Source organism: Caretta caretta, chromosome 3 (assembly GCF_965140235.1).
Source record: "Caretta caretta isolate rCarCar2 chromosome 3, rCarCar1.hap1, whole genome shotgun sequence".
NCBI classification, from domain to species: Eukaryota; Metazoa; Chordata; order Testudines; family Cheloniidae; genus Caretta; species Caretta caretta.
Genome location: NC_134208.1, coordinates 37,935,684 through 37,962,089, shown reverse-complemented (window position 1 = coordinate 37,962,089; position 26,406 = coordinate 37,935,684). Strand labels below are relative to the sequence as shown.

The following is a 26,406-nucleotide window of genomic DNA, read 5'->3' as shown; positions in this document are numbered from 1 at the left end:
TTCTCCAGCTCATCAATTAATAATTCACTTTCCTAGCCCCAGTATCAGTTCTACCCATCCAGTCCCACATCTGCCCCTGGCCAACCAGCATCCCCATTGATGCTCCTTCAGTTTCAAGGGTTCTTTACCCCTCTTTCCCTAGCCTGGGGGGTGGGCAGCTGCATCAGGGTCCTCTTCACCCCTCTCCCCATTCCCAGGATTGATGTGAGAGGAGGGGGGAGAACAGACTGACCCAGGAGGAAAAGAGGGGACAGGATCAGAGAGCCGCTTGAGCTGTTCGACTCTTTCTGCACCTCATCTTCCTCTCTTGTGAAAATGGTGTTGGATGCTTCTACTCTCCCTCCCCTCCCCAAAACCTCTTTTTGGCTCCTGAGGGAAAAGGGATAAAGCTCTGCCTGCTTCCTGCAGCAGCAATTATTAGCTGCTTTCCCTTACCCCACCTCTTGCAGAAGAGCAGCCAGTCTCCAGCAGATCTGATATTCATTTGAGGGCTGGAGTTTCTTGCTTTACCCTGAGGTTGGCTCCAAAAGGGGTTGAAATCATGTGACTCACAATGAACTCTGATGGCCACTGGGCTCCATCTCTTGCCTGTAGCTTCAGCGCAGAGGAGTGGCTCTTGTTACATACGGATGTTGGTGTGGCTGCAGAGACCACAGGTCATCCTCCACCTCAGAAGGTGGGGCTGTGGGATCAGGGAGTTGCAGGCTGTGGTCACTGTTGTGTTGGAATGGTGTTATATTTCAATAAAAGAATGCAGTTGTTAATGACACGCTTTCCATGCCTTCATAAAGAGAGCACCTGACTCTTAAAGTGCAATGTTAGCTCCTTTCTGTATTTAGGTCAGCGCACCTGTAACTATAATGGCCCTAATTTTTCACTAGCTTTTTGGATTCTTTCCTTTTTGTTTGTCATATGCCCAATTCACTTTAGATATTGTTGTAAGTTTTATGCAGTTTCTCAGATCTCAGAAACTACAGTAATTTTAACTAATTCAATTAATAATTTAATTAGTTCTAATAAAACTGCCCAGATCTAGTACCTAATAAATACTATATACCTTTTTCATCTAGCCAGGGAGCAGAAATAATTCCATGTATCTACATGTCTAGGGAAGATGAATAGCTAAAATGGCCTTATTTATATAAACTACATGGTTAATACTTGTGAATAACAAATACATTAGCAGAAATGACAGGGATAACAGCTGACTAATGTTGACTTTTGTAATGGATTCTACTGTAACAGATACAACATTATTCTTTAACAAATAGAGCAAACAAACGGGTCATGTTGGGTTGGCTGTTTTTTTTTTTTTTCCAGATCTTTTATCACCTGATCTGCTCAGCATGATTGCCAATATTTCTGGATGTCTGCCTTACATGCTGCCACCAAAATGTCAAAATAATTGCCTAGCCAATAAATACCGCCTCATCACTGGTGCGTGCAATAACAGGTATGTAACTTGCGTTGTTTAGGACACAGTTCTCTTCCTGTTATTCATAAAGGTATGGGTTTTGACCCAGAAGAAAATGAAATGGTTACTTAATTTCATGTTAGATTAAAGAAAACAATGAAGAAAGAAAAACCACTGTAATATCTCCATGAGAAAAGAAAGAAAACAGTGTTTCCACTATTCAGTTTTTCTCATAGCTGTTCCCTAGCAGATAGACATTCAAAGGTACAGTACAGATTTCTTACATGCAAACCACAAAGTGATGTTAAAATGCTTGTGCATCAGAGCCTTGGTTGGCTGAAGGTTTTGGGACACATTCAAAACATTCAGTTGAACATGGTTTTGGATGAGGGGGAGGTGTCTGGTCATTGGGAGGGAGGCTGGGAGGGATAGCTCAGTGGTTTGAGCATTGGCCTGATAAACCCAGGGTTGTGAGTTCAATCTTTGAGGGGGACACTTAGGGATCTGGGGCAAAAATTGAGGATTGGTCCTGCTTTGAGCAGGGGGTTGGACTAGATGACCTCCTGAGATCTCTTCCAACCCTGATATTCTATGATCTTTGTATAATCTGTGCTTTGAGCCTCAGAGCACAGTACAGAGATACCAGCCTGCCCCAGAATGGTTTATCCACAGTGAAAAGTTTCCTACATCTGGCATTCAGTGAAGGGAATGCTGCCTGGCTTCCAGACTGGTCAGCTTTTAAAGGGCCTGGAGCTTTACTGTGTCTGTGGACATAACCAACATTTAGTTAACCAGACTGTTTGGTGAACTGAACTTCAGTTAAATAGTATTGTATCATATTTTAATACTTCGACAAAAAAAAAAAAAGATATATTGGCCAGGCCTCTGTGAATTTCAAGAGCATAAACTCTTCAACAACGCATTAAATCCCAGAATTCATATTTGCTAATATCTGGGGCGGCTACAGTGAGACTTTAAAATTGACTTTTCTTCCTGTCAAAGTTTTATTTATAACTACTTCTCCTTAAAGGGCTTATTAACAAGAGCTTGGTTTTTTTATTGATGAGGCCATTAGAAAAATTACGGCTGTGATTAATTTGCAGCTTTCACGATTCGCGTGGCTCAAAAATAAATGTATTATCATTGCTACTGGTCCAGTTTAGCCTCCACAAACACTGACCTGCTCTCATGTGACGACACACTTCCTAACTGCATTTGACTGCTTACTTCTTATGGTAAGAAGAACACAGGTTTTCCAAAGTGCTAACTCAGGTTATCCAGCCAAAAGCTTTTAAATAGCGAGAGAGATTTTTACTTCAGAAGAATCACCCTGATTTGATTTGCAATGAAAGCGGGGGTGGAGGTAGAGGTGGGGTCAGGGGAGGTTCCTTAGCTATCGCTGGGATTTTGGGGATTTGTGCCAAACTGAAAATTCCAAACAAAGAATTAACCTTGGTTCAAAAAAACCTTGTTTTGTTGTGGAATTAGTCAGTTTTGCCACATTGCAAATGATCTTAGTGTTGCATGGCAAGCTCTCTGATAAGAATTGTGCAAGAGACCATCCTCAAATGCAACTACAACATAAGATCAAATATGTGTATCAGCTGATCCCACTCTAGACACCTATAGAATTGTTTAACATCTGAGATAGTACTTAATATTATAGTTGCAACTGATAACTCATTCAGTTTGGACACAGTGAGCATGACTCTCCACTATCTTGAACCTTGTGTAGTCATTTGCACACATACAAAGTGAGTATAAAATGCTACCATTCTTATTTAGTAATGTTTCACAGCCACTTGGCACTAATCAACTACAAAAAAAAAATGCCAGGCAATGGAGAGTAAGACTTTTAATATCATTGGGCCGCATGCGGTGTAATTCAGAGTGGCTCCATTGAAATACTTTGAGCTACGTTCATGTATGGCAACTGAGGATCAAACCCATTGCATTACAATGTAAACAAGCTTTGAAGGTCTCAAAACACAAAAGTTAAAAAAAAAGTGAGTTTTATACAGGTATCTGTAATTTATCCTAGCTCTACAGTTCATAGAATCATAGAATATCAGGTTTGGAAGGGACCTCAGGAGGTCATCTAGTCCAACCCCCTGCTCAAAGCAGGACCAATCCCCAACTAAAGTTGCCTCTTTCGGATTGATGATGTATCAGAATCATGTCAGTCCAGTCACCCATTAGTAGCATGCAATTCAGTCTTAGGTCAGTAAGTCAGGGCAGCATTGCATGGGTGTAATTTAAAGTTAATTTCAGTTTGGAACAGCTATTTACTTCTAAGAGGAATCTAGTTAAGATGTACTTAAAAAGCAATCAGCAAATTTCTTTGATTATAGCTGTGCTTTTGATTAATTAATCTTAAATATGTACAGTATGCATATTTGGGGCAAATAGCTTGGTTTATGGACTGTTTAACATGCAACATTGAGATAACTTTACTTCACTGTGAAATCCTTCAAGCAAATGCATAACGTATTAGGAGTAAATGTAGGCTTTATTTATTTATTGTCCTTAGCTTTATTTAGATTTATTGTCCTTAGCTTTGCTGTCCAAAAGTATGTGATGGGATAACAGCCAAAAGTATGTGCAGACTTATTTTTTAATAGAGGGGGTTTGGAGGAAAGGCATGTCCAAGCAATTATTTAGCTTTGTCTTGGTCCTCAGCTAAGTGGCACTGATCTGAGTACTTTGCATTGTTTAGGGAAATGGAAGGGATTTTGAAGATTAAGGCATTCCAGTTATGTTAGGGACAGGGAAGGATGGCTTAGTTGTTTATACTTCATGGGGCAGATCTTCAAATGGTATAATACAGTTTAGCTCAATTGATTTTAGTGGAGCTACATCATTTTACACTAGCTGGGAATCTGACTCCTGTTCTGAAACCCCTGGACTCCATCGAGCTATTGATTCAAAACATGCCATATTATGTTTAGCCCTTTCCTTTTCCAAAGTAGATACATGAATACTGCACCAGGGAGTTTACCATCTTGAATGAGATCTCATATTCCATGCTTTCACTGGATACTTCAGAGATTCTTTGCACTTTTTACATGAGCAGGGTTTTGCCAAAGTTTTGTTGGCCTGCACCTCCACTTTCCCATTGTTCTGCAGTGCACTAGTTGGTAGCGGAGAGTGCTGCATTATGGGAAGATGTTGTTATCTCAAGGAAATTATTTTCAAAAGAGAGATTAGAATTTTCAAAGGCATCTGAGAGTTATAAACCCCAGCCAAATTTAAATTTCAGTTAGGTAAATAATGTAGATAAACTGTTTAGAAAATGGTTCTTTTTGAAAATTATCATAAGTTCCATAATGCTGTTTATTTTTCTAGCTGAAAGATGTCTTTAACTCCCCTGTATGTGTTGGGGACTGGGAGAATATCTCAGTCACATTTTTATTCTGCTATAATCAATTTGAGTAGATTTTGAACTTTTCACTCAAGTGTAACAAACAGGAAATTCAGAATTTCTGTTTCAAATGTTTAAAAATAGCAGCTATGGAATTGTATTGGCAGCTGATGCATGTGGAGTGAAAGGGCTGGGCATTCCCAAATGCATCATGTGCAAAAAAGATAAAATAATGTGTTTTCTAGCTCTAAAATCTAGTTATTACAGAAATGAGTTGTCCAGCTAGTTAGGTTATTGTCTTTAACCAACAAAGGAATTTCATTATATAATTCTCATTCTTGCATCCTTATGGCCATTTGTTCAAGTGCCTTTCATGTGAAAACTTAAATGTAATAACAAAGGATCCATGCTTGCAGCTATTTCTTTGTGCATCTCCCGAGTTGTGTCCCTGACATCTCAGAAAGATTTGAAACATAGAGTCCTCCACTACAGTATTATATAGTCATACCACATTAATTCAAATATTTCCTTTCTACATCTTGATACCAAAACCTGGCACACTAAAAAAAAGGGCATTCAAAAGATATAAATCCAGGTAATAAACTGCATCTTAAACCTTCAGGTCCCTTCTAAGGCACAACAAAACGAATTTTGAGCTATCCAAAAATGTGTAATGCCAGTATGAGTGAGTGAAAAATCTCCACTTGACATAGAAGAAATCATATTTGATTACATCATAAGGATCTGTGAAACAGTAACCCTCTGTTTCAACTGCCTGGGGATAAATCCTGCTCACTTAATTCCATGGACTTCAGGGGTGGGGGGATTTGCTTGAATAATATAAACTGGATTCATCTCTGGATCTTTTTCACAGTCTTTTCTTTCTACATTTTGGTCATAAATTGCCTTTTAATGAACTTTTCCAAAGTGCTCAGTTTTGAAACAGCAGATACTATTAAAAATAAGTAGAACTATAATATGTGAATGCAGAGAATAGAGCAGGAATCCATAAATATAGAATCAAGTGTATTTGTTAAACTACACAGGCTTGATACACTGTTTAAGAGGGCATTAATTCCATCTTTACATAATAATAAAAAGCATCTGAAAGGGATTTTACTGCAGTAACATTCTAGTGAGCTGCTAAAATATAAAAGCAATCAGGAGAAAAATCACTGGTTAAGCAGTTAAATTAACATTTCATTATTTTTAATTGAGTGGAATAGCACTACACTATGTGCAGTACTTTATGCAATTTCAATAAAGACAAATCAACTGTAACTAATTTGAATGCTTTATTAAGGCACATTTCAACCTTCCAGTGTGAATTATTCGGGTTAATTAAGTGTATTACTGTCCCATATAGCTTTGCAAATTAAGCCACTTTGGTATGCTGAAGATCAGTGGAGGATTAATAAAATAATTGTTCCCAATTTAGTGTCTCCATAGCATATAGATGTATGTGTAACACCCTGTAGTTCCACTTTCTGTCTCTGAACATTCCTAGTTCTTTGTGGCTCAGCCTTAGAATATCAGAGTAAACCTAATATGCTTTTAATATTTTATCTCTGCTTTTGAATATTGTGTGTATTTAGCAAGTTATGAAATGTACTAGATTGAGCATCCTAGACACCTACTTAAGGACTGCCTTTTGCTACAGAACTGCACCAACTTACCCATAGTGCCCCACCAATGTGCTTCAACCCTACCCTATCCTACCTCTACAGTGACAGGGAAATTCAATTTCAATGCCTATTTAGTCCCTGGCTTTCAGGGGTGCCAGTTGGGCTGGAGCAGAGGTGTTTATGAACCGGATTGAGAGCGCTAAACTAATTTCTCATGGGCCATTACAGCATCATGAGATGGTCTGAAGCTGCAAAACGTGAATCTGAATTTTAAATATCACAGATTGCGGGGGAGAGGAGGGGAAATTAGGGGGTTTTAGTTTAATTCATTGTAAAAATAGGGACTATTTACAGAATTAAGATCCAGAGTCACCAAAAATTCTAAGGATTTGGTTTGGGTCTGTCTGTGCTTCTGACCTGCTTATTTTGAGCTCAGTTGCCAATTTATTGATCCAGACAGTCTCACATCCTTTCTCCAATATAAAGTATTTTGATTTTAAGTGATAGGTAGATTAGATATGTTTATGATGGATGGAGGACTACCTGGGTCCAGTCCAGGCCTCAGTGGGGGTTTTGTCATTGACTTCATTGGAGACAGAATTTCACCTTAGGTTTCTTCACTCCCAGTCATTATCCCTACTCCCTAAGATGATTGCCTCCCTACATCCTCACCAACCCACTGATCATTCCTCTTCCCTCCAGCCCCACTCTTCCCTGCCCTAACACCCAATTCCAAGCTCTAAACAAGAGCACTTGATGAAGGCCAGCAAGAGCTGTAACATTTCTTTCCCTTTTTTTCTAATGAATGAGTACACAGTCTCAAAGTCCTTATGTGGGCAAAGCACCGGTAAATTTTTAAAGGAGAGTAGCCTAAGCTAGTAACATAAGTTCAGGCCCTGACATTTTTTATTTTAGTAAATAAAGTCTTTTTAGCCCTTCCTTTGGGGCAAATTGGCTTTGGTATGCCTTGGTGTCTTTTCAGAGATCTTTTAAATAAATAGCCCAGTATCTGGAAATACACTCATGTCTGATGAATATTTTAAAATTAAAACTGTTGGAAAAAACATTTTCTAATCTTTTATTTCCCCAGGGAACATCCTAGATGGGGAGCCTCCAACACTGCTCTGGCTAGGTGGCTCCCTCCAGTTTATGAAGATGGAATCAGCCAGCCCAAAGGATGGAATCCCAACTTCTTCTTTAATGGATCTCAACTGCCATTGGTTAGAACACCATGAAATCATTTGAAACACTTGATTTGGGCTACATGCATGCCTGGGACTGTACAATCCCTTTTAAATCAATGAAGTCAAACTGCAGTTGAATATGATTCGTTAGCACTTATGTCGACACAACTTTTCTGAAAAAAACAACCCCCTAAGTGACATAAGATTTGCCAGCATAAGCGCTCGTGTACACAGCGCTATGTTGGTGGGAGACACTCTTCCGCCAACATAGCTACTGCTGGTCGTTGAGCTGGTTTTATTCTGTCGATGGGAGAGCTCTCTCCTATCAACATAACATAGCTATATGAACAATCTTACAGCTGTGCCACTGTAAGCTTGTAAGTGTAGACATGGCCTAAATTTTGGAGTGGTGTGTTTTAATTAAGCATATATTCAGGAGTCCAACTACCTGAGTCCTCTCTTTATACTCAAACCTTACTTAGGCATGACTTCAGTTGGAGTTTCTTTGAGTAAGGATTTGGGCCATTATTGGATATTTAATTAGTACCTGAAGTATAGGCATGGATTTGACATTTAAGAAAGAAGGCAAAGCCTTTGCAATTAAAACTTTAATACATATTCCAATAACTGCATCACAGTAGTGCATTCAGCGGTTTATATCACCAGCACTTTGTCTGAAAATAGATTGGTAATGGTCTAGATTGAATAACTACTGAATTGAAATTTGCTCTGAGGTACTGCCAAACCAGATTTTTATACAGTGCTTGTTTTATAAAAGTCTGTACTCGAGAACTGTGGAGAGAGTTGGGCCTATAAAGTGGCCAGTGGAAAATCCTACTCTATGTACATTTACAATTGTGTGGTCTTTTTAACGAACTTGGTGGCTGAGGTAAACAGAGAGCCATTTATTCTGCAGTTGTGATACGAACCTTTGAAAAAGAAATCATTAATTCACTATAAGGAGACTATTACATGCACAGTAGTTACTTAAGGCAGCTTCTGGATAACAACACAAATGGGAAATGTACTGCAGGTAAATATATTGTTCATTTTATATACATCAATACAATTTATTTGCACATTAAGATAACATAATTGCACAAATATTACCAACATACCATGATTTCATCTATTATGTAATTCAAACTACTAACGTAAGGAACCACTGCAATATTACTTTTTGGATTTTTGAATTACTTTGGATTTTTGCACAGCATATTGTTATAATACAGCAGAGCTGGCAATAGTGAAAGGTCTGAACCAAAACATTTATGTCTGAAACTGGATGCAAACTTCCCTATGTTCAGTGGAGAGGATTGGATCTGGTGTGTCTGCTTCGGGCCCATCTCAAATTGTCAGATTTACCTCTTACTATATTGACTCAGAAACCACAGACTTTTATTGTATTCATTTTACCCTTCACATATTTAATAATGATGGGAGACAAATTTTAGTGTTAATGTCACTTTCAAGTCCTTTCACAAATTAAATGGCATCATAACTTTAAGCAGTACAGTGTGGGGTTTATAGATGAAAAACTGACATTTCAATGAGAAATTTTACAGTGAATGTTATCAATCACACATATTTCCAGGTTCATTAAGTCTTGTGCTAATGGAGTGAAACACATTAAAAAAAAGCTTGTACTATTGCAAGGAATCTGATCATTCAGCATAACACCAACAAGCTTCCCTCCCCTTTTGTTAAACTACACTTTAAAATACCATACAATATACGAATATGAAATTAGTGCTATGTAAAAAAAAATAAGAATTCTATGCTATTTTTCCCTTAGTTGCAGATTTCAGTTATTTGTGTTCTTTTATCTATTATAAGTTACTCTTTAATAGCAGGTTTCAGAGTAGCAGCTGTGTTAGTCTGTATTCGCAAAAAGAAAAGGAATACTTGTGGCACCTTAGAGACTAACCAATTTATTTGAGCATAAGCTTTCGTGAGCTACAGCTCACTTCATCGGATGCATTCAGTGGAAAATACAGGGAGGAGATTTATATACGCACAGAACATGAAAAAATGGGTGTTATCATACACATTGTAAGGAGAGTGATCACTTAAGATGAGCTATTACCAGCAGGAGAGCGGGGGGGGGAACCTTTTGTAGTGATAATCAAGGTGGGCCATTGCCAGCAGTTAACAGGAACGTCCGAGGAGCAGTAGGGGATGGGGGGGGGGAATAATCATGGGGAAATATTTTACTTTGTGTAATGACCCATCCACTCCCAGTCTCTATTCAAGCATAAGTTAATTGTATCCAGTTTGCCAATTAATTCCAATTCAGCAGTCTCTCCTTGGAGTCTGTTTTTGAAGTCTTTTTGTTGTAATATTGCAACCTTTAGGTCTGTAATTGAGTGACCAGAGAGATTGAAGTGTTCTCCGACTGGTTTATGAATGTTATAATTCTTGACATCTGATTTGTGTCCATTTATTCTTTTACATAGAGACTGTCCAGTTTGACCAATGTACATGGCAGAGGGACATTGCTGGCACATGATGGCATATATCACATTGGTGGATGTGCAGGTGAACGAGCCTCTGATAGTGTGCCTGATGTGATTAGGCCCTATGACGGTGTCCCCTGAATAGATATGTGGACACAGTTGGCAACGGGCTTTGTTGCAAGGATAGGTTCCTGGGTTAGTGGTTCTGTTGTGTGGTGTGTGTGGTGAGTATTTGCTTCAGGTTGGGGGGCTGTCTGTAGGCAAGGACTGGCCTGTCTCCCAAGATTTGTGAGAGTGATGGGTCTTCCTTCAGGATAGGTTGTAGATCCTTGATGATGTTTTGGAGAGGTTTTAGTTAGGGGCTGAAGGTGATGGCTAGTGGCGTTCTGTTATTATCTTTGTTAGGCCTGTCCTGTAGTAGGTGACTTCTGGGTACTCTTCTGGCTCTGTCAATCTGTTTCTCCACTTCAGCAGGTGGGTACTGTAGTTGTAAGAATGCTTGATAGAGATCTTGTAGGTGTTTGTCTCTGTCTGAGGGGTTGGAGCAAATGCGGTTGTATTGTAGAGCTTGGCTGTAAACGATGGATCATGTGGTGTGGTCTGGGTGAAAGCTGGAGGCATGTAGGTAGGAAGAGCGGTCAGTAGGTTTCCGGTATAGGGTGGTGTTTATGTGACCATCGCTTATTAGCACCATAGTGTCCAGGAAGTGGATCTTTTGTGTGGACTGGTCCAGGCTGAGGTTGATGGTGGGATGGAAAGTGTTGAAATCATGGTGGAATTCCTCAAGGGCTTCTTTTCCATGGGTCCAGATGATGAAGATGTCATCAATGTACCACAAGTAGAGTAGGGGCATTAGGGGATGAGAGCTGAGGAAACGTTGTTCTAAGTCAGCCATAAAAATGTTGGAATACTGTGGGGCCATGCGGGTACCCATAGCAGTGCTGCTGATTTGAAGGTATACATTGTCCCCAAATGTGAAATAGTTGTGGGTGAGGACAAAGTCACAAAGTTCAGCCACCAGGTTTGCCGTGACATTATTGGGGATACTGTTCCTGACGGCTTGTAGTCCATCTTTGTGTGGAATGTTGGTGTAGAGGGCTTCTACATCCATAGTGGCCAGGATGGTGTTTTCAGGAAGATCACCGATGGATTGTAGTTTCCTCAGGAAGTCAGTGGTGTCTCGAAGATAGCTGGAAGTGCTGGTAGCGTAGAGCCTGAGGAGGGAGTCTACATAGCAGAACATACAGAGTAAAGGTAAGGGATAAATATTAGAATTACCGTAAGACAGAATATTAGAAGACAGTGTAGCTCAAAGCCATCTCCATGGTCATTTACAGCACATAGTTACAGAGATATGAAAACCTTTGTCAGTAAATTACAGTAAACCACAGATGGCCTCTATACTCCTGTGAGTAAGTTATTCCCATGTGGGAGACTGGAAATGCCACCAATGTGCACTTTCAATGAATTTTCCCCCATTCCTGTGAGTTTCCCATCAAGTTGCAATCCTGCAAAACCGCTTGGGTTTTGGGCCACAGACCCCCTGCCATCTGCACAGAGGGTGTGTACCGCTGTACTGTCTCCTAACCTACTATTTCTGTGCAGTTCTTTCAGCAGTGTGACTCAGCAGGCTGCTGTCCATGAGAGGGTGTTTCACAGCCCCAAAGAGAAATCTGAAAGATAATGTTGTCTCAGTCAGTATTAACTTGTGTTGGTTTGCCCTGATAATTTTGGTTGGGTGAAGAGGCAACTATGCCATGTTGAGTAAGCATCCCCTCATGTAAATCTCTCAGAAGGGTTTCTGCAGAGTTGAGATAAGGAGCATGTTGAGGAGCTGGCTATCCCCACAGACAGATTCACTGGGTCTTGACTTCCTTCTGCCTGGGAATATTGAGTGGAACATTTGGGTCTCTGTTTGGTACCTAAAATGTCGTGTATGTGAATAGCTTGTATGGCATGGAGCAGTGTGAAGCCCCAGTAACTGCATTAATTGGAGGTTGCCTGCTAACACTGCACCTTTGTTAAAAGAATAGAACAAATAGAATGAAAACTTTTTAGACATTGTAAAAGAAAACATGTGTGATTCAAAAGACTCAGAAAAGAAGCTGATCAGAGATGTCCTACTCATTTGGTAACTAAACAGGAAAACTCAGCTGAAATATCTTTGAACTCACTTTGTGGTACTGACATCTCAGCTTTTGAACAGGAATATCAGCCTGTCAGTGTCTTTTTAAAACAAGCCATTAGAAGTACTCCACAACATAAAATATCCTGGCAAAAGTGATAGCTTTTATCACTACTTCCTCTGCTTATTTAGTGTTTTATCCGTATGTGAAAGGTAAATAATATTTGGCATCCCAGGTAAATTAGCTCTTTTTTTCCTAGGTTCGTGAAGTGACAAGAAAAATTATTCGTGCATCTAATGTTACGGAAGACAATCTATATTCTGATATCATTATGGCGTGGGGACAATACATAAGTCATGACATTTCATTCACACCTCAGAGCACAAACAGAGCTGCCTTTCTAAGAGGAGTAGAATGCAAGATGACATGTGAAAACCAAAAATCATGTTTTCCAATAAAGGTATGATTTAAAATTTATTTGTTCAAGAAAAGCACTAGCTGGCAAACAGGTTGTCAAGGTTCCTTCCCCACTCTGAACTCTAGGGTACAGATGTGGGGACCTGCATGAAAAACCTCCTAAGCTTATCTTTACCAGCTTAGGTCAAAACTTCCCAAGGTACAAAATATTCCACCCTTTGTCCTTGGATTGGCCGCTACCACCACCAAACAAATACTGGTTACTGGGGAAGAGCTGTTTGGACACGTCTTTCCCCCCAAAATACTTCCCAAAACCTTGCACCCCACTTCCTGGACAAGGTTTGGTAAAAAGCCTCACCAATTTGCCTAGGTGACTACAGATCCAGACCCTTGGATCTTAAGAACAATGAACAATCCTCCCAACACTTGCATCCCCCCTTTCCTGGGAAATGTTGGATAAAAAGCCTCACCAATTTGCATAGGTGACTACAGACCGAAACCCTTGGATCTGAGAACAATGAAAAAGCATTCAGTTTTCTTACAAGAAGACTTTTAATAGAGATAGAAGTAAATAGAAGTAAAGAAATCCCCCCTGCAACATCAGGATGGTAGATACCTTACAGGGTAATTAGATTCAAAACATAGAGAACCCCTCTAGGCAAAACCTTAAGTTATAAAAAGATACACAGATAGAAATAGTTATTCTATTCAGCACAATTATTTTCTCAGCCATTTAAAGAAATCATAATCTAACGCATACCTAGCTAGATTACTTACTAAAAGTTCTAAGACTCCATTCCTGGTCTGTCCCCGGCAAAGCAGCATATAGACAGACAGACCAGACCCTTTGTTTCTCTCCCTCCTCCCAGCTTTTGAAAGTATCTTGTCTCCTCATTGGTCATTTTGGTCAGGTGCCAGTGAGGTTACCTTTAGCTTCTTAACCCTTTACAGGTGAGAGGATTATTTTTCTCTGGCCAGGAGGGATTTTAAAGGGGTTTACCCTTCCCTTTATATTTATGACACAGGTAAAGAAGATTGTGAGAGAATGGCATTTGGCAGATCATGCAGAAATAACAAAGCAAAAAATAATAGAATATTTGCAGTCTGACATAATTAATTAATGATGCAGGAAGGAAGATATATAAATAGATTTATATAGAGATAATCCTATATTCATCTCCACATATAAATAGGTAGATAAAAGTAGGATATCAAGGATATTTAGTACAAATATAATGATTTTTAGCTGTGGGGTTTATGTTGTAGAGAACTCTTCTATCAGGCAAGAAAAAATGTTGTTACTATTTTCATGTATCAAGGTTTTTGAATTCCAGTGAGGAAAGTAGGAAAATCATCATAAATAATCCTCTTTTTAAACTGTCACTCAGCTAAAGTGCAGTAATTTTACCATGGGAAGGCAAGGATATTTCCATCAGCTAATGCAAACTTTTGAAAGGAGATGTGTTCTCACTATGTGGCTAAAATGATCTGCAGAGTTTTGCAACACTTACAACATGGGGTCATTGCTTTTGAGAAGATGGGAAAAGTCGGACTTCAGGAGCTAGTGATTTCCTAGTAGGAAAAGAAATGAGCTGGCATAGATACATGATTCTATACCATGCCTGATGAATTTATAAGTAAGATCATTGTTTCACACAGATGATAGGTGGCAAACTTGAAATACAGCTTGAAACTCACAAATGTACTGTCATGGACCCTTACAATTCCACATGCTGTCCCACAAGGATGTTCCTACTCCCACCCATCCTACATTATGAATAACACTGAGTTGTCCCCCACACACACACCAGAGCTTCAATAAAGAATTTCATGTTCAAACCCTAAAACCTGACTTCAATCCTGTGACTGCTTCTACTCTGAAAGCACTGCTTCCATTCTTGTACAGAGCTTCCTAGTGATAAACTATGGATTCCCCCAAGGCATAAGACTTGGTTATCTATTGCCCTGCACCTTCTGCAGTTTTTTATGCTATTTCAAAGTAGCCCACTGTGCATTCATCTTCCATTTGAATAAATGACTGTACACGATGTAGGGCAATGGATGATCAGATCTATAGCCTTCTGAGTAGCAGGTGAGGCTGTTGTGGAAATCATGGAGGGAGTTTCAGACTGTTTAGATGTTGAAAATAAATTTTAGATTAATATCCTAACTTTTGGATTATTTTCTTGACTAAGCTAATGTCATCTGAACCTTTAAATCTGTTGAGGTTTGCCCATCTCTATTCTTCATTGTTTCTTTGATGATTCCAAACAAATGACAGTGACATCATTTGAATATTTTACTCATTCTATTGACTAGTTAGACCGCTCAATTATGATGTGCTTCTTGTCTGGCAGTTCCTTTCCATTAGCATGAGGTAGATACAGTAGAACAGCAATCATCTTAAGCAGAGTCTTCCATCCACCCCCGATTTTCTTTTTTTAATTTTTCAGGTAAGAAGCTCCTAAGAGATGTGTCCTTATCATCTTGAATCTGTTTCTTCTTGTTAATCATACTCCTCAGCTTTACTTGATATTTTTACCTGCCAAGACATATCAAACATGCCATGACACGTCTCCTGGGAAGTTAGAAAACTGTGCGTTTTGAGAGTATCAAATGAAGATGGTTCATTTTTCTAATGGACCCTGTTATGTACAGAGTGTTTATAACCTGAGTTTTACTTTCTTACAAAGTTTTAGAGACTTTGAGGGCAGTAGCTGACATTTCCTTAGAACAAAAAGGTGATTGAATTAAGCAATTTTGAAGCTCTCCTTTTATAACAAATGGTATTGAATCAAATATTTGTTAAATTGTGAAAAATATCCACCCCCTTCAGCGTGTAAGTACATCCATATCCATTAGATTTCTCGGATCTAATACCAGGGCAGATGAAGATGGATGTACTTCTACTTCTGAGTTATATGCCAAGTACTTCACATGCACTTTTGCCAAGGCGATAGGAAATATTACACAAAGCAGTTCTTTACTGTGACCAGATGAAGCATTTTTCTTACTTTGAAAAGGGAGCTAATAAAATTTCCCTCAAGGATGAGCTTTCTCCTGAAAGCTAAAGTAGGTTGTTTTTTTTTTCCATTTTGAAACACAAAATAAAAAGAAACAAACAAACAAAAAAACAGGTAACAAATTGTCACATTCTGAGGAACAGTCCAGATCAGTGATGGGTTGTGTCACTGTTTGTCCATAACCTTGGGAGCCTCACAATGCTTTGCCTTTGTAACTCCCAACCTGAGCTGCTCACCACCAGCCTACCAGCATGCCCTCAGTGTCTGTGTATTAGAAATCCCTGGTTCAGCAGCTCTGACCCCAGCAGCCTGTCTACAGCCTGACCCAAACAGCCTTTGTTTCTGTGGGCAGGGTGAGCCCAACACACTCCCAATTTCAAATTTTCCCAAAACTATGTACTATGCAATGTCCAGCCCTCTCCTGGACAGTACAGAGAAATAATATGTGTTGTTGGGTTTTTTTTGTTCCTTTAAAGACACAAAAGCACATCACAGCTTATTAACTTAACGAGGGGTAAATATAACCTTCCCATTGAATATAGCACTGAGTTGGTTTATGGTAAAATTGAACACATTTATTAACAAAATATAAATAGGATTAAGTGAGTTCAAGCTTAAGTAAAGGTTACAAGTAAAACAAAACAAAATACAGTTCTAAAAGTTAATCTAGCAAGATACAGGCTTTGTTCAAGATGTTTTTCTGATGTTTTCCTTTCCGTCATTCTTCTTCCCAGCCCTGGCTGACTTCCCCTCAGTCAGGACTTTCCACAAAAGTACAAGGTTCTCGCTTCCCTTGTCTTCCTAGGTGACATATCTTTGCCTAAGCAAGGTTTTCACCCTCTTGATTGAAGGACCATCTTTCTCAGCTTGCAAGGGCTCTGTTCCCTAGTGCTTGATGCCAAAGATGGGCTTTGTCCTCACTTCTATCTTCCATACTTCAATTAACTTGTCTCAGGAGGCAGGATGACCTCATGCTGTTCCTCTCTTCTTGTGGGCTGCCCCCCCCCCCACCGCCGGTTTGTTTTTTATGTAAATGAGGCTTCCATTGTTTCGATTCCATAATACTTAATTAGAGACAGGTAAGTAGCTATGACATTTGCTCCTGTCTGAGCAGCCTGTACAACCTAATATCAATGAGTATCTGTAATTCCTTACATAATGCTAATACATACAGTTCACAATGATATTTATCACCAGTGTTTCTTTAACTTTCATTAAAGACCTCACTCAATATGCTTTTGTACTACAGTAATATTGTATACAATCAGTTGATTCAATTCATATCACTTGATGTTCAACTCCCCATCTTTATAAACCAGTAAACCTTTGCAATTAATTCTTCTGAAAAGTAAAACCCAGACCAAACGTTTCTCTCCTGCTGGGTGCAAATGTCATGCTGTACTCTCTCCCTCGCTAGCATGAGGTTTGCTTCTATCCCCCATCAGCCCGATTAATCTGTTTACTGCCTATACATAAACTGAAGTAAATACACATTCTTATGTTCAGGATAGACCTGTTAAATAACTCTTCCTTATATACCTGGTTCAAACACATTTTAGTTAGTTTTAATTCCAGAATATATTCATAACTCATAACTTATTGTGTACATTAGTTTTCAAGTGATACCTCAAAAAGCATATTTTGTAATGTAAGTAAAGAATTCGTAAATGTTAAGGCCAAAAAGAACCATTACGGTCATCTAGTATGACCTCTTGCATAACTCAGGCCACAGAATTTCATTTGATTCCTGCATCAAGCCCATAACTTCTGGTTGAGCTAGTTCACATCTTTCAGAAAGATATAAAGGGATCACTTCATCCAATACTGGGATGGGGTACCACAGCTGTTTTAACAGAGCATTATAACTCTTTGGGACAGGAAGAGGTGGGAAATATTGTATCCAGAAAGACAGGTTATGCACAGTAATCTCTCCGAGACTTAATGAAATGGAGAAACCTGTCTATAAAAAACAGGAATTCTCCTTTATATCTTTCACAGTAGAGATGTGCCAGAGTTGTTTAGCTTTTTTTCTGAGCCCAGCAGCCTCATGTACAGTTGCTATCTGTGCCCTTGCTATCCACTAAATAAACTGCAGTAGTCAGAACTATTTATCCTAATCCCAATCTAATTAAAATATATTGAGCCTTTTGTTTTAGAGAGGTACATATTTAAAGAGGTTTCAGTCTTAATCTTCTAAAATGGTCTCTGTCTCTTTGTCATAGTGATCCTAGCCTTTCTGAGTCCTACCTGGGCTTTGTCTCTAATTTTTTTTAAAATTAATCTCTCCTGATTTGAGGGTTAGGTACAGGGAATCTCTTTCAAACCACTCGAATGTTCAAAACAGAAGAAACCTTTTCAATATGACCACTGCAAGCCCTAACTGATTCCTGCATGGGGCCCTTTCAACAATAAATGGCAAAAATCACCAGCATAATTTATATCTTTAAAACAGCATCAGCTGTAAAATAGACCCATAATTAAATGGATGGGGAGACTGAGATGCTTTTTCACCCTGCAGTGGTCACTTCAGGTCAGAGTCAAGGCACAGTAGAGCATTATTAGGGCTTCCATAGTTTACTGTTCTGTCCTGGTTTATTGTTTATTGTATTACAGTAGTTTATAGAGACCCCAACTGATAGCCCCAAAGTCTCATTGTGCTAGACACTGTACAGAGCCATAATAAGAGATAGTTCTGAAAAACTTACAATCTAAATAGACAAGGCACAAAAGGTGAGAAAGGAAACTGAGGCACAGAGAGGTGAGATAACTTGCCCAAGGTTACCCAGCAAGCTAGTGTCAGAGCCGGAAATAGAATTTAGGTCTGTCTTCTGAGCCATGGACTACCCTGCCTCTCAGAATCTCCTGTACAGAAACAGAGGATTTGAGTTTTCCTTGCTATGAATATAGAAAACTTCCACAAGCCCTGAATTCCCTTTAAAAAAACTGCAACAAACACCTCTGATCGTGTTGTCACTTTCCACAGAACCAGCTCACTGTAGTACTTAGAAGACAATGCAGTGCGTTGAAACAGTGTGTGACTTTCATTCTGCTACACTTCACCACCAGCAAGTTCCTTTGTGAATTTATAATATAATTTTAAGTTTATATGCAGCTAACCCAGGAAAGCTACCATAGCCAGGCTGGGTGGTTTGTTTTTTTGTTTTTTTTGGGGGGGGGGTTGCTTTGTTTTGTTTACCTCCTTAATTATTCTTTGCAAAGAAATGGATTGATAAGAATATTCTTCATTGATTTTTAGAGAGAAATGCCATTTTATATTCATTTCAATAAAAAAGGACTTTTTTCTAGGTCACGTTTGATGTCATTTGAAAAAATAACATAGAAAATTTTCATTTGCACATTGAACTGCTGGCTGCACACTACTTAGCCCATGAAAAAGAAAAGGACTTCATTATGCAGTTCTGCCAGTCCCTTAATGTTCATTACTGTTGCTTTCCTCCATTGGGGCACAGAATAATCTGAATTAAAATTGCAGAGGCAGTTAACGAAAGAATATTTACTGTGAACTCCACGGACACTTGGTCTGTTTTGTTGTGGTCCTCTCTGTTTACTAAGTTAAAGACCAAACATACATTTTTCAATTATACCCAAACTCTTCCAACCGTTTCCTGATAATTAGAAGCAAGAGGTAGTCAAATGCACACAGCACTCTGTAGCTGTCAGTCTCAGAAGACACTGTACTTGGAATAGAAACCTAGCCTTTTGCTCACCCTACCAGCTGAAGGGAAGCAGAGACCACCGTAGCAGCAAGAGTCTTAATAATGGGGACAAACTCTAGACAGGAAACCCAAGGGAAAATAAATAATTGATTTCAACAACTGAAGGAAGAAACAGCAAAATAAACAAAATATATGTTTACTCACAAAATATAATAACCTACCATTGAAACTATCCTACTTAGCTAATGGGGAAAGAAGTGAGAGGATTTCTTAAGCAGACAGGTTTTAATAAGCTTAGAAAATAAACAAGTATTGCTTTAACATGATAGTAGCACTTCCTACAGTGATGAGCTTTCAGTAGTTAGAAAAATCTATTTAACAAACAAGATAAAAATACCAGCACCATGTAAAGTTGTTAAGCTCCATTCCACAATTCCCTTTAGCCTTTTTTCACCCCTTTTAAATCAGATTTTATTTCCATAACCCCCAAAGAGATTTCTTGCTTCTGTGATCTCCCTTCAGCCCCTCCACACCCCTTTGATCTTTTCATAGGATATTCCAGCTGTCTCAAATTTGTGCCCATGTCAACACTGGTTTTGGAGCCTGCTGAACTAACTTGTTTAAATAACAAAAATCTAAGCAAAACAATGTAGAAATGTGAAAGATAATTATATGACCTTGTAGGATGTCTGCAACATTAATATGTCTGTCCATGCTTCTTTGCTGCTGTAGTATTTGTTTGAAAATTGAACAGCAAAGAAATAGGATGAAAAGAAAAAGCGGATTAGGTCAGGTGTCTCTTCAAAGCAGATGTATTTGACTTTATCAAATGTCTGCAGATGGTTCCCCTCTGGGGGATATTTCAGCAACTTCAGTAAGTGGTACCTGTACTTGCTTACCAGTGGTAAAAGATCAATGGGTAAGAAAGTATAGATTTTCCCAAAAGTTCATAATTGCATATTCTTTGAAACTCAAAATCATGTTTTTAACAGCAGTTTTCATTGGAGGTGTGTATTTTTAATCTCCTGGGCTTGACACATACTAGTTATGGCTCACCATGTCTCATTACACTGTGCGTGGTGATCGGTTAGAATCTGGAAATGATGGGATTTTCAGAAAACTGCAGTTCATAAAAGCAGCTCTGTATTAAACAGGGCAGATAGACTTCAGACATTCTGAAACATGGTTGTTTTTATTTTAGTGATTAATTTTATTTTCTTGAACAGGATAGCTGACTCAGATTTTCTCTCTTGGGTCTCCTAAAATGTAAAGAGATCCTGTCCTCCTCTGCCTGCTTATTTAAGAAGGCTTACAGGAGAGAAGCTCTGTAACTACTCACCTTAAGAGGTTCAGGGGAGAGGCCTCCATGGTGCACACCTCCTAATCAACCCACAAAATGTCCATTTAGAGCATAATCCCAAAATCATTGAAGTAAAAGTGATGTTGATGTCATTTGACATCACAGCTTCTCTATACATCTCATTGATTTCAATGGGCTTTGGATCAGGCCCTAACTGAGGCAAAGTCTCCCTGATCCATGTACACTGTACAAAGACGAGCACTCTGAAGCAAAAGCTTTTGCACAGTCCTGATCTGGACTATGGACACTTCACTATATTTGCATGTAGGCAGCGAGATTAACTGCACGTGCGCAAGCAGCATGGCTTTCTGAAATGAGAAAACTCATGCAAAATCTATTATAGCACACAATGGTCAATGATTCATAACTTGATCAAGTCAAAAACAATTTTTACCAGAACAGTTTCACCAGAACTCACAAGCAATTCTATTCAGTGAGACCTGAAGAGATGAATTCATGATGAATTTCATGAGTTCAATTCAATAAAACTGTTCAGAAAACATAGCAGTAAATTTTTTTTAATGGAGAAAGTATATTTTTTTCACTCTGCCTGTTCTCAAAAATGGCTAGACCATTTTTGCTCAAACTTCGAAAACATAAATAAAGAACACAGCGACAAGCCTAGAAAATTTCAGTCCAGAAAATAGGTGTTTCAAAAAGATTTGAGCAACTGAAAAGTAGGGCTTAGAATGGAAACCTTTATGGAACCCTTAGTGCAGTAGTCATTTCCAGTCCAGCTATGTTATTTTCACTGCAGAAAATGTCTATTTTATTACACAGGTATTTGCCAATGATACACTATCCACAGGAAGAGAGTGCATGCCTTTTTACCGTTCATCTCCTGCATGTGGCACTGGTGATCATAGAATTCTCTTTGGAAATCTATCAACATTGAAACCAAGAGAACAGATCAATGGTTTAACATCTTTCCTTGATGCTTCCACTGTCTATGGCAGCACGCCTGCTGTGGAAAACAAACTGAGAAATTTTACAAGCAAAGAAGGCCTCCTTAGAGTAAATGTGCGATATTATGACAATGATCGGGAATATCTGCCTTTTGTAGACCAGGTCCCATCTCCCTGTACACAAGACCCCAACTCAGATGAAGCTGAAAGGATCGAATGCTTTATGGCTGGGGACAGCAGGTCTAGTGAAGTAATCTCATTGACAGCTATGCACACCTTGTGGCTGCGAGAACACAACCGCCTGGCTAAAGCACTGAGAAAACTGAACAGGCATTGGAGCTCGGAAACGGTTTACCAAGAAGCTCGCAAGATTGTTGGTGCTCTACATCAGGTTGGCTGACTACTTAATTGTCAGTTTATTCCTATGACTCTGCTACAATTTAATTAAGCACAAACTGAAAATGTGTTTTCATGAGCTGAATGGCTTTTTGAGGGCCATGTTCCTTTCCTTGCTGTCTCTATTTTGTACTTCAGATTTTTGGTGTCAGATTTTCATTCTTTTCTCAAACATCTTGATATTTAGATTCTTTCACTTGTTCAGATCCCACCCCTCTCTGCTGTCATTTTTTCTGGCTTCTTTTACTGGACTTTCTAGCTGCATTTCCTTTTTCCTCAGACTTTTCCTTCTATCTGTTTATTCTACTGAAGTCTCTTCACTCTTTCTGGCTCTCTTCTTTATAGCAATTTTGGAAAAGGAAACAAGTAAAAAGTAGGTAAATCTCCCACAGTGCACAAAAGTTTGTCTTTCTAATGCAAAATCTATAAACAAATATTCTCCTTCCATAAAAAGACCATAAGCTTCACACTACCAAACTAATGCATAAACCCCTAGGGCATAGACTTTGGGCTCTAAAACTTGGGAAGGAGAAATCAATATGGAAAATAACAAAGCAGACAGGAAAGTAGACATACAGAGTTTCATATTAAATCAATGAGTAGAAACCTTCATAATTAAACTGAAATTCTAACATCCACCAGGGTTTCACTTTCAAGAATTATAATCTTCAAATTAAGATACTCTTATGAGATATTTTGTTTTCATTTACTTTAAAATATGTCTCTCCCAATCATTCCATTGGGGTTTGAAAAATCTACCCTTAGATTACAGAGTGTATTTATTGATTCACAGACAAGTAGAGTAAATATTGCATCCAGGTATCCAAATCAAGTAAAAACTCTTTACATTACCAATTCACTCTGAACTGTGAATTTGGACATGAAAATTATATTTAGGTCATAAAAATAACTTTTCTTTAGCAGTTTTCCAGTGGGGAAAATGGTTATTTCTGCTTGTTCACACTGATCCGGTCTCTGTTATAATCCATAGCACTGGATCTGAAATATCAGATTTGGAACACTTTGGAAACAACAGGCCTTTCATCCAGTCTCTAATTGCTAGCAGCTGAAATATTTGTGACACCAGATTGTGGATTTTTCTGAAGAGTAATAGGGAGAAAAACAGACTTCAATGATCATGAAAAAATATTGCTCTCCTTCCACCTGAACTCGCTGTTTGCAGTAAACATAGAATGATTCCTTCAGGAAACCATGTGCAGTCGATGTGAGACTACTGGTTGCACGAAGAAAGAATACTCATAGAAAAATAACTCCTTTTATTTGAAATCAGTACATAATCAGTTTGCTTTAGATAGTCAGGCCATTAGCTTCTCTTCCAGCTCTCCAAAGTCAATTCCTCTCTCATAAGTGTTTTGTTTTGTTTTGTTTTGTTTTAAAATCGTTGTATTAACAAACTCGGAATGGTTCTTTGTACTGGTTAGAAGAAAAGAGCAAATCAGAAATCCCAAAACTAGGCTTCTCTGTACTCTTATGTTAGTGGGTAGGAATATGAAACATCATGCCCTTAAACAAAATAGTTTTCACAAGGTATTATTCTGTATGACTCTGGACTACTTATTATCTCTACCAGTATCACAGACTAATGAGATCAGCCTGTGGCATATGAGGAATATATTTGAGCTGATCTAGCCCGTTTAGGGACACTCATTCAGTGGATGTAATTGTAGTATCTTTATTAGAGTGTTATAATAACCAGAGCACAGGCAAAAGCTATGGTTGGAGTTATCTAAAACTTCCATTCCAGAATCCTATATTCAGTTGCTATAACTTTCTAAGATTTTCATCTTTTGGGCTGAATATGTCCAGATCTAGTCTCTCCCTGGGAGTGCATATTTATGGAGAGCTTGAACAAAACCAGTTCATCCTTTTTAAAAAAAAATTAAGAATAAGATTTTTTTAAAAGCACTATTTCCATTGGATTTTTTTCCAGTGTTGCTTTTTAAACAGCTCTACTGACAAGCAAATAGAAGTAGATACTTGACATTAATACAGCCCTTGGAAGGGAAAAGTGCCTTTCAGGGTTCTGGGGGTTTGATTTGGTTTAGTTATGGAGATTTGGAAAGCATGTTTCACACAAGTGCAGTAGTTTGTTTAAACCATGGCAACACTTTAATTCTTTCACAATATTCTAAATGATGAGGACTGTGCTGTGCAAACATGCACAGTTAATTCCATGTTGTAGTAAAATGTATTGGGCCCTGGATCATTCAGAGTGCAGCCAAGCTCATGCTCAATGATGGAGGCAAGAACGAATGATTTCAATGTTGTAACACATGTGCCAAGATTTATTTTGGGGGTGTTTAGACAACCTTTCTTTTTTTTTCCTGCCACTTGCTCACAAACATCAGTGTAACTCTCCTGATTTGAGTGGGGTTACTTCTCATTTGTCCTGGTGCAAAAATGAGAAGAGAATCAGGACTACTGTCTAGGGAAACAGTGAAAGTACAATTTTTTGTTCCTTTAACGTCATTAAAATTCTAGGAAATTTCATATAGTAAAAAAAAAAAATGAAGAGACTGTTACGGTTGCAAAGTTAAGCACTCAAATGCCAGTAAATGCTACTAGCAACCTTAACTCTGCTCTGATATATTAATATTTTTTAAAAAAACTAAGGATTTAATTTAATGAATTTAGGTCACACACAGAAATAAAAATGTATTTTACATTTGGGTTACTAGATAGTAACTCTAACGTGATTCCAGCTTTCTCTGCCGTTTAAAAATAAATAACTCCCTTCTTCATTCATATAGATGTAAAGCATTTCTTGAAGCCAGTGCTGAGGCTGTACTACAGGTCAACAGACCCTTCCCCTCAGCCTCCCAAAGCCTGCCCTAAATTGCTGTGTGGCGTGGTAAACTGCTTCATCAATCCTGAATGCTGACAGCAGAACCCAGCACTAAGCTTGGCAAATAACTATCTTCCTATTTTGCTGAAAAGATCATGCAATTTCTTGAAGGCTTCTCAAACAGCATGGGTCCGTTCCTCCTATACCATCCAACAACAACCCACTTGTACTAAAGACTATACCCTAATACATTCACAGCAAGGGCTGAATTAAGGTTCCACAGGCAGCCTTAAATTTGTCTTTTCCTTAATTGTGAGCCCTTCATTTTGCAACCTTAATACTCTCTTAATGCTTGTCCTGGAGAGTACCAGAATGGGTCTCAAGGAGGCCAAAGAGGAGGGGGTTATAGTAATCAGCAGGTTCTCACCAAGCCATGAACTCACATTTTAGCACTTGGACAGAAAGGAAGGGTTGAGTTTGTTAAAATGGTTGGAGAAAGAACTGCCAAGATCTGATGACAAGTGATAAGAGTATGTGTGAAAAATGTAAGGCAATTCCTTCTAAATATCTTGAGCTCTGTGCCTTTATATTCATGTCCATGATTTTGATACAGGAGTGAATGTCTAGAGATCTGGAATTTATTTATTGTAGGTTCTTCTGGAGACACACTGTGTGTGATTTTGGGCAAATCATTTAATCTGTGCATCAATTTTTGCCATTTTAAAATGGGAATGACAATACTTCCCTATCTCACAGATATGTTCAGAGGATATATTCATTAATGGGTCACCCTTTACAATAAGGTTCCATTTACAAATTGTTTGTAAAGGGTTAGCAAATATTTAGTAGATGTTGTAAGTATGTAATAGACATGTGCTGTACATTATAGCTGTTGTTACTATGATTGGTTATTTTCTATTACTTCCTAAAGAGATCTTTCACAAAGTCAGCAGATTCTACCTACTTGCCTCACAGCCATTTCTATAATTGTAAGGAAAGCCTGAGCAGTGCTTATAATTTATCTTGTTTGTAAGGAACTCATGCAACCTATGCAGGGCTTGCAATTAAATTAATATACCTTACTCCCTATTAGTCTTTGCCCACCAGAGGCCACCCATGCCAAATATAGTATATAAGAAGTTAGTGAGTACCAGTCTTTGCTCAGCGCAATGGCTGTCTGTTTCCTTACCCACTAGGGGCTGCATTGTGTTCTCAGACTAAAGCTTGATGCTGTCACCTGGATCTGAATCTATTGTGAGCGTTATCTCGTTCTGTGACAATAATAGGCATTATTCTTCGTAGGCAAGTAATTTCTGTTTCAGCCTCATTTTTGTCCTTCTTTTGGATAATCCAGTTCAGTTCACGTCTGCTTTGTAAGGTGATGGTTGTTTGTTCTTCCCTAGCTGGACTGAATGTCTGTAAGGTGCAATAATAGTCCATTTCTTCCTGCAATGGCAATCTGAATGGGAGCGCTCTTTTTGTGTTTGCACTCAGGATACTGCCTAAAGCCTTGTTGCAAGCCAGACTCTAAGGGCAATGTCCTGAATCTGAGGAGCAAGAAATATGAAAGTGTACCTGCAGCTAAAAATATGCTGCTTAAACAGAAATTTATATAAAATTCTTTATGAGTTACACAAATTGAAGGTGTATATCCCG

At 38.6% G+C, this 26,406-nt stretch overlaps 1 protein-coding gene across 1 annotated transcript in view; it reads left to right on the top strand.

Annotated features, from left to right (window-relative positions):
• TPO (thyroid peroxidase) overlaps nucleotides 1-26,406 on the top strand; it is a 65,160-nt gene that overhangs the window by 16,392 nt on the left and 22,362 nt on the right. The window contains exons 4-7 of the mRNA XM_048846322.2: nucleotides 1,321-1,453; nucleotides 7,491-7,620; nucleotides 12,426-12,626; nucleotides 21,424-21,939. Coding sequence (XP_048702279.2) covers nucleotides 1,321-1,453; nucleotides 7,491-7,620; nucleotides 12,426-12,626; nucleotides 21,424-21,939 — 980 coding nt within the window. The remainder of the gene's footprint in view (nucleotides 1-1,320; nucleotides 1,454-7,490; nucleotides 7,621-12,425; nucleotides 12,627-21,423; nucleotides 21,940-26,406) is intronic.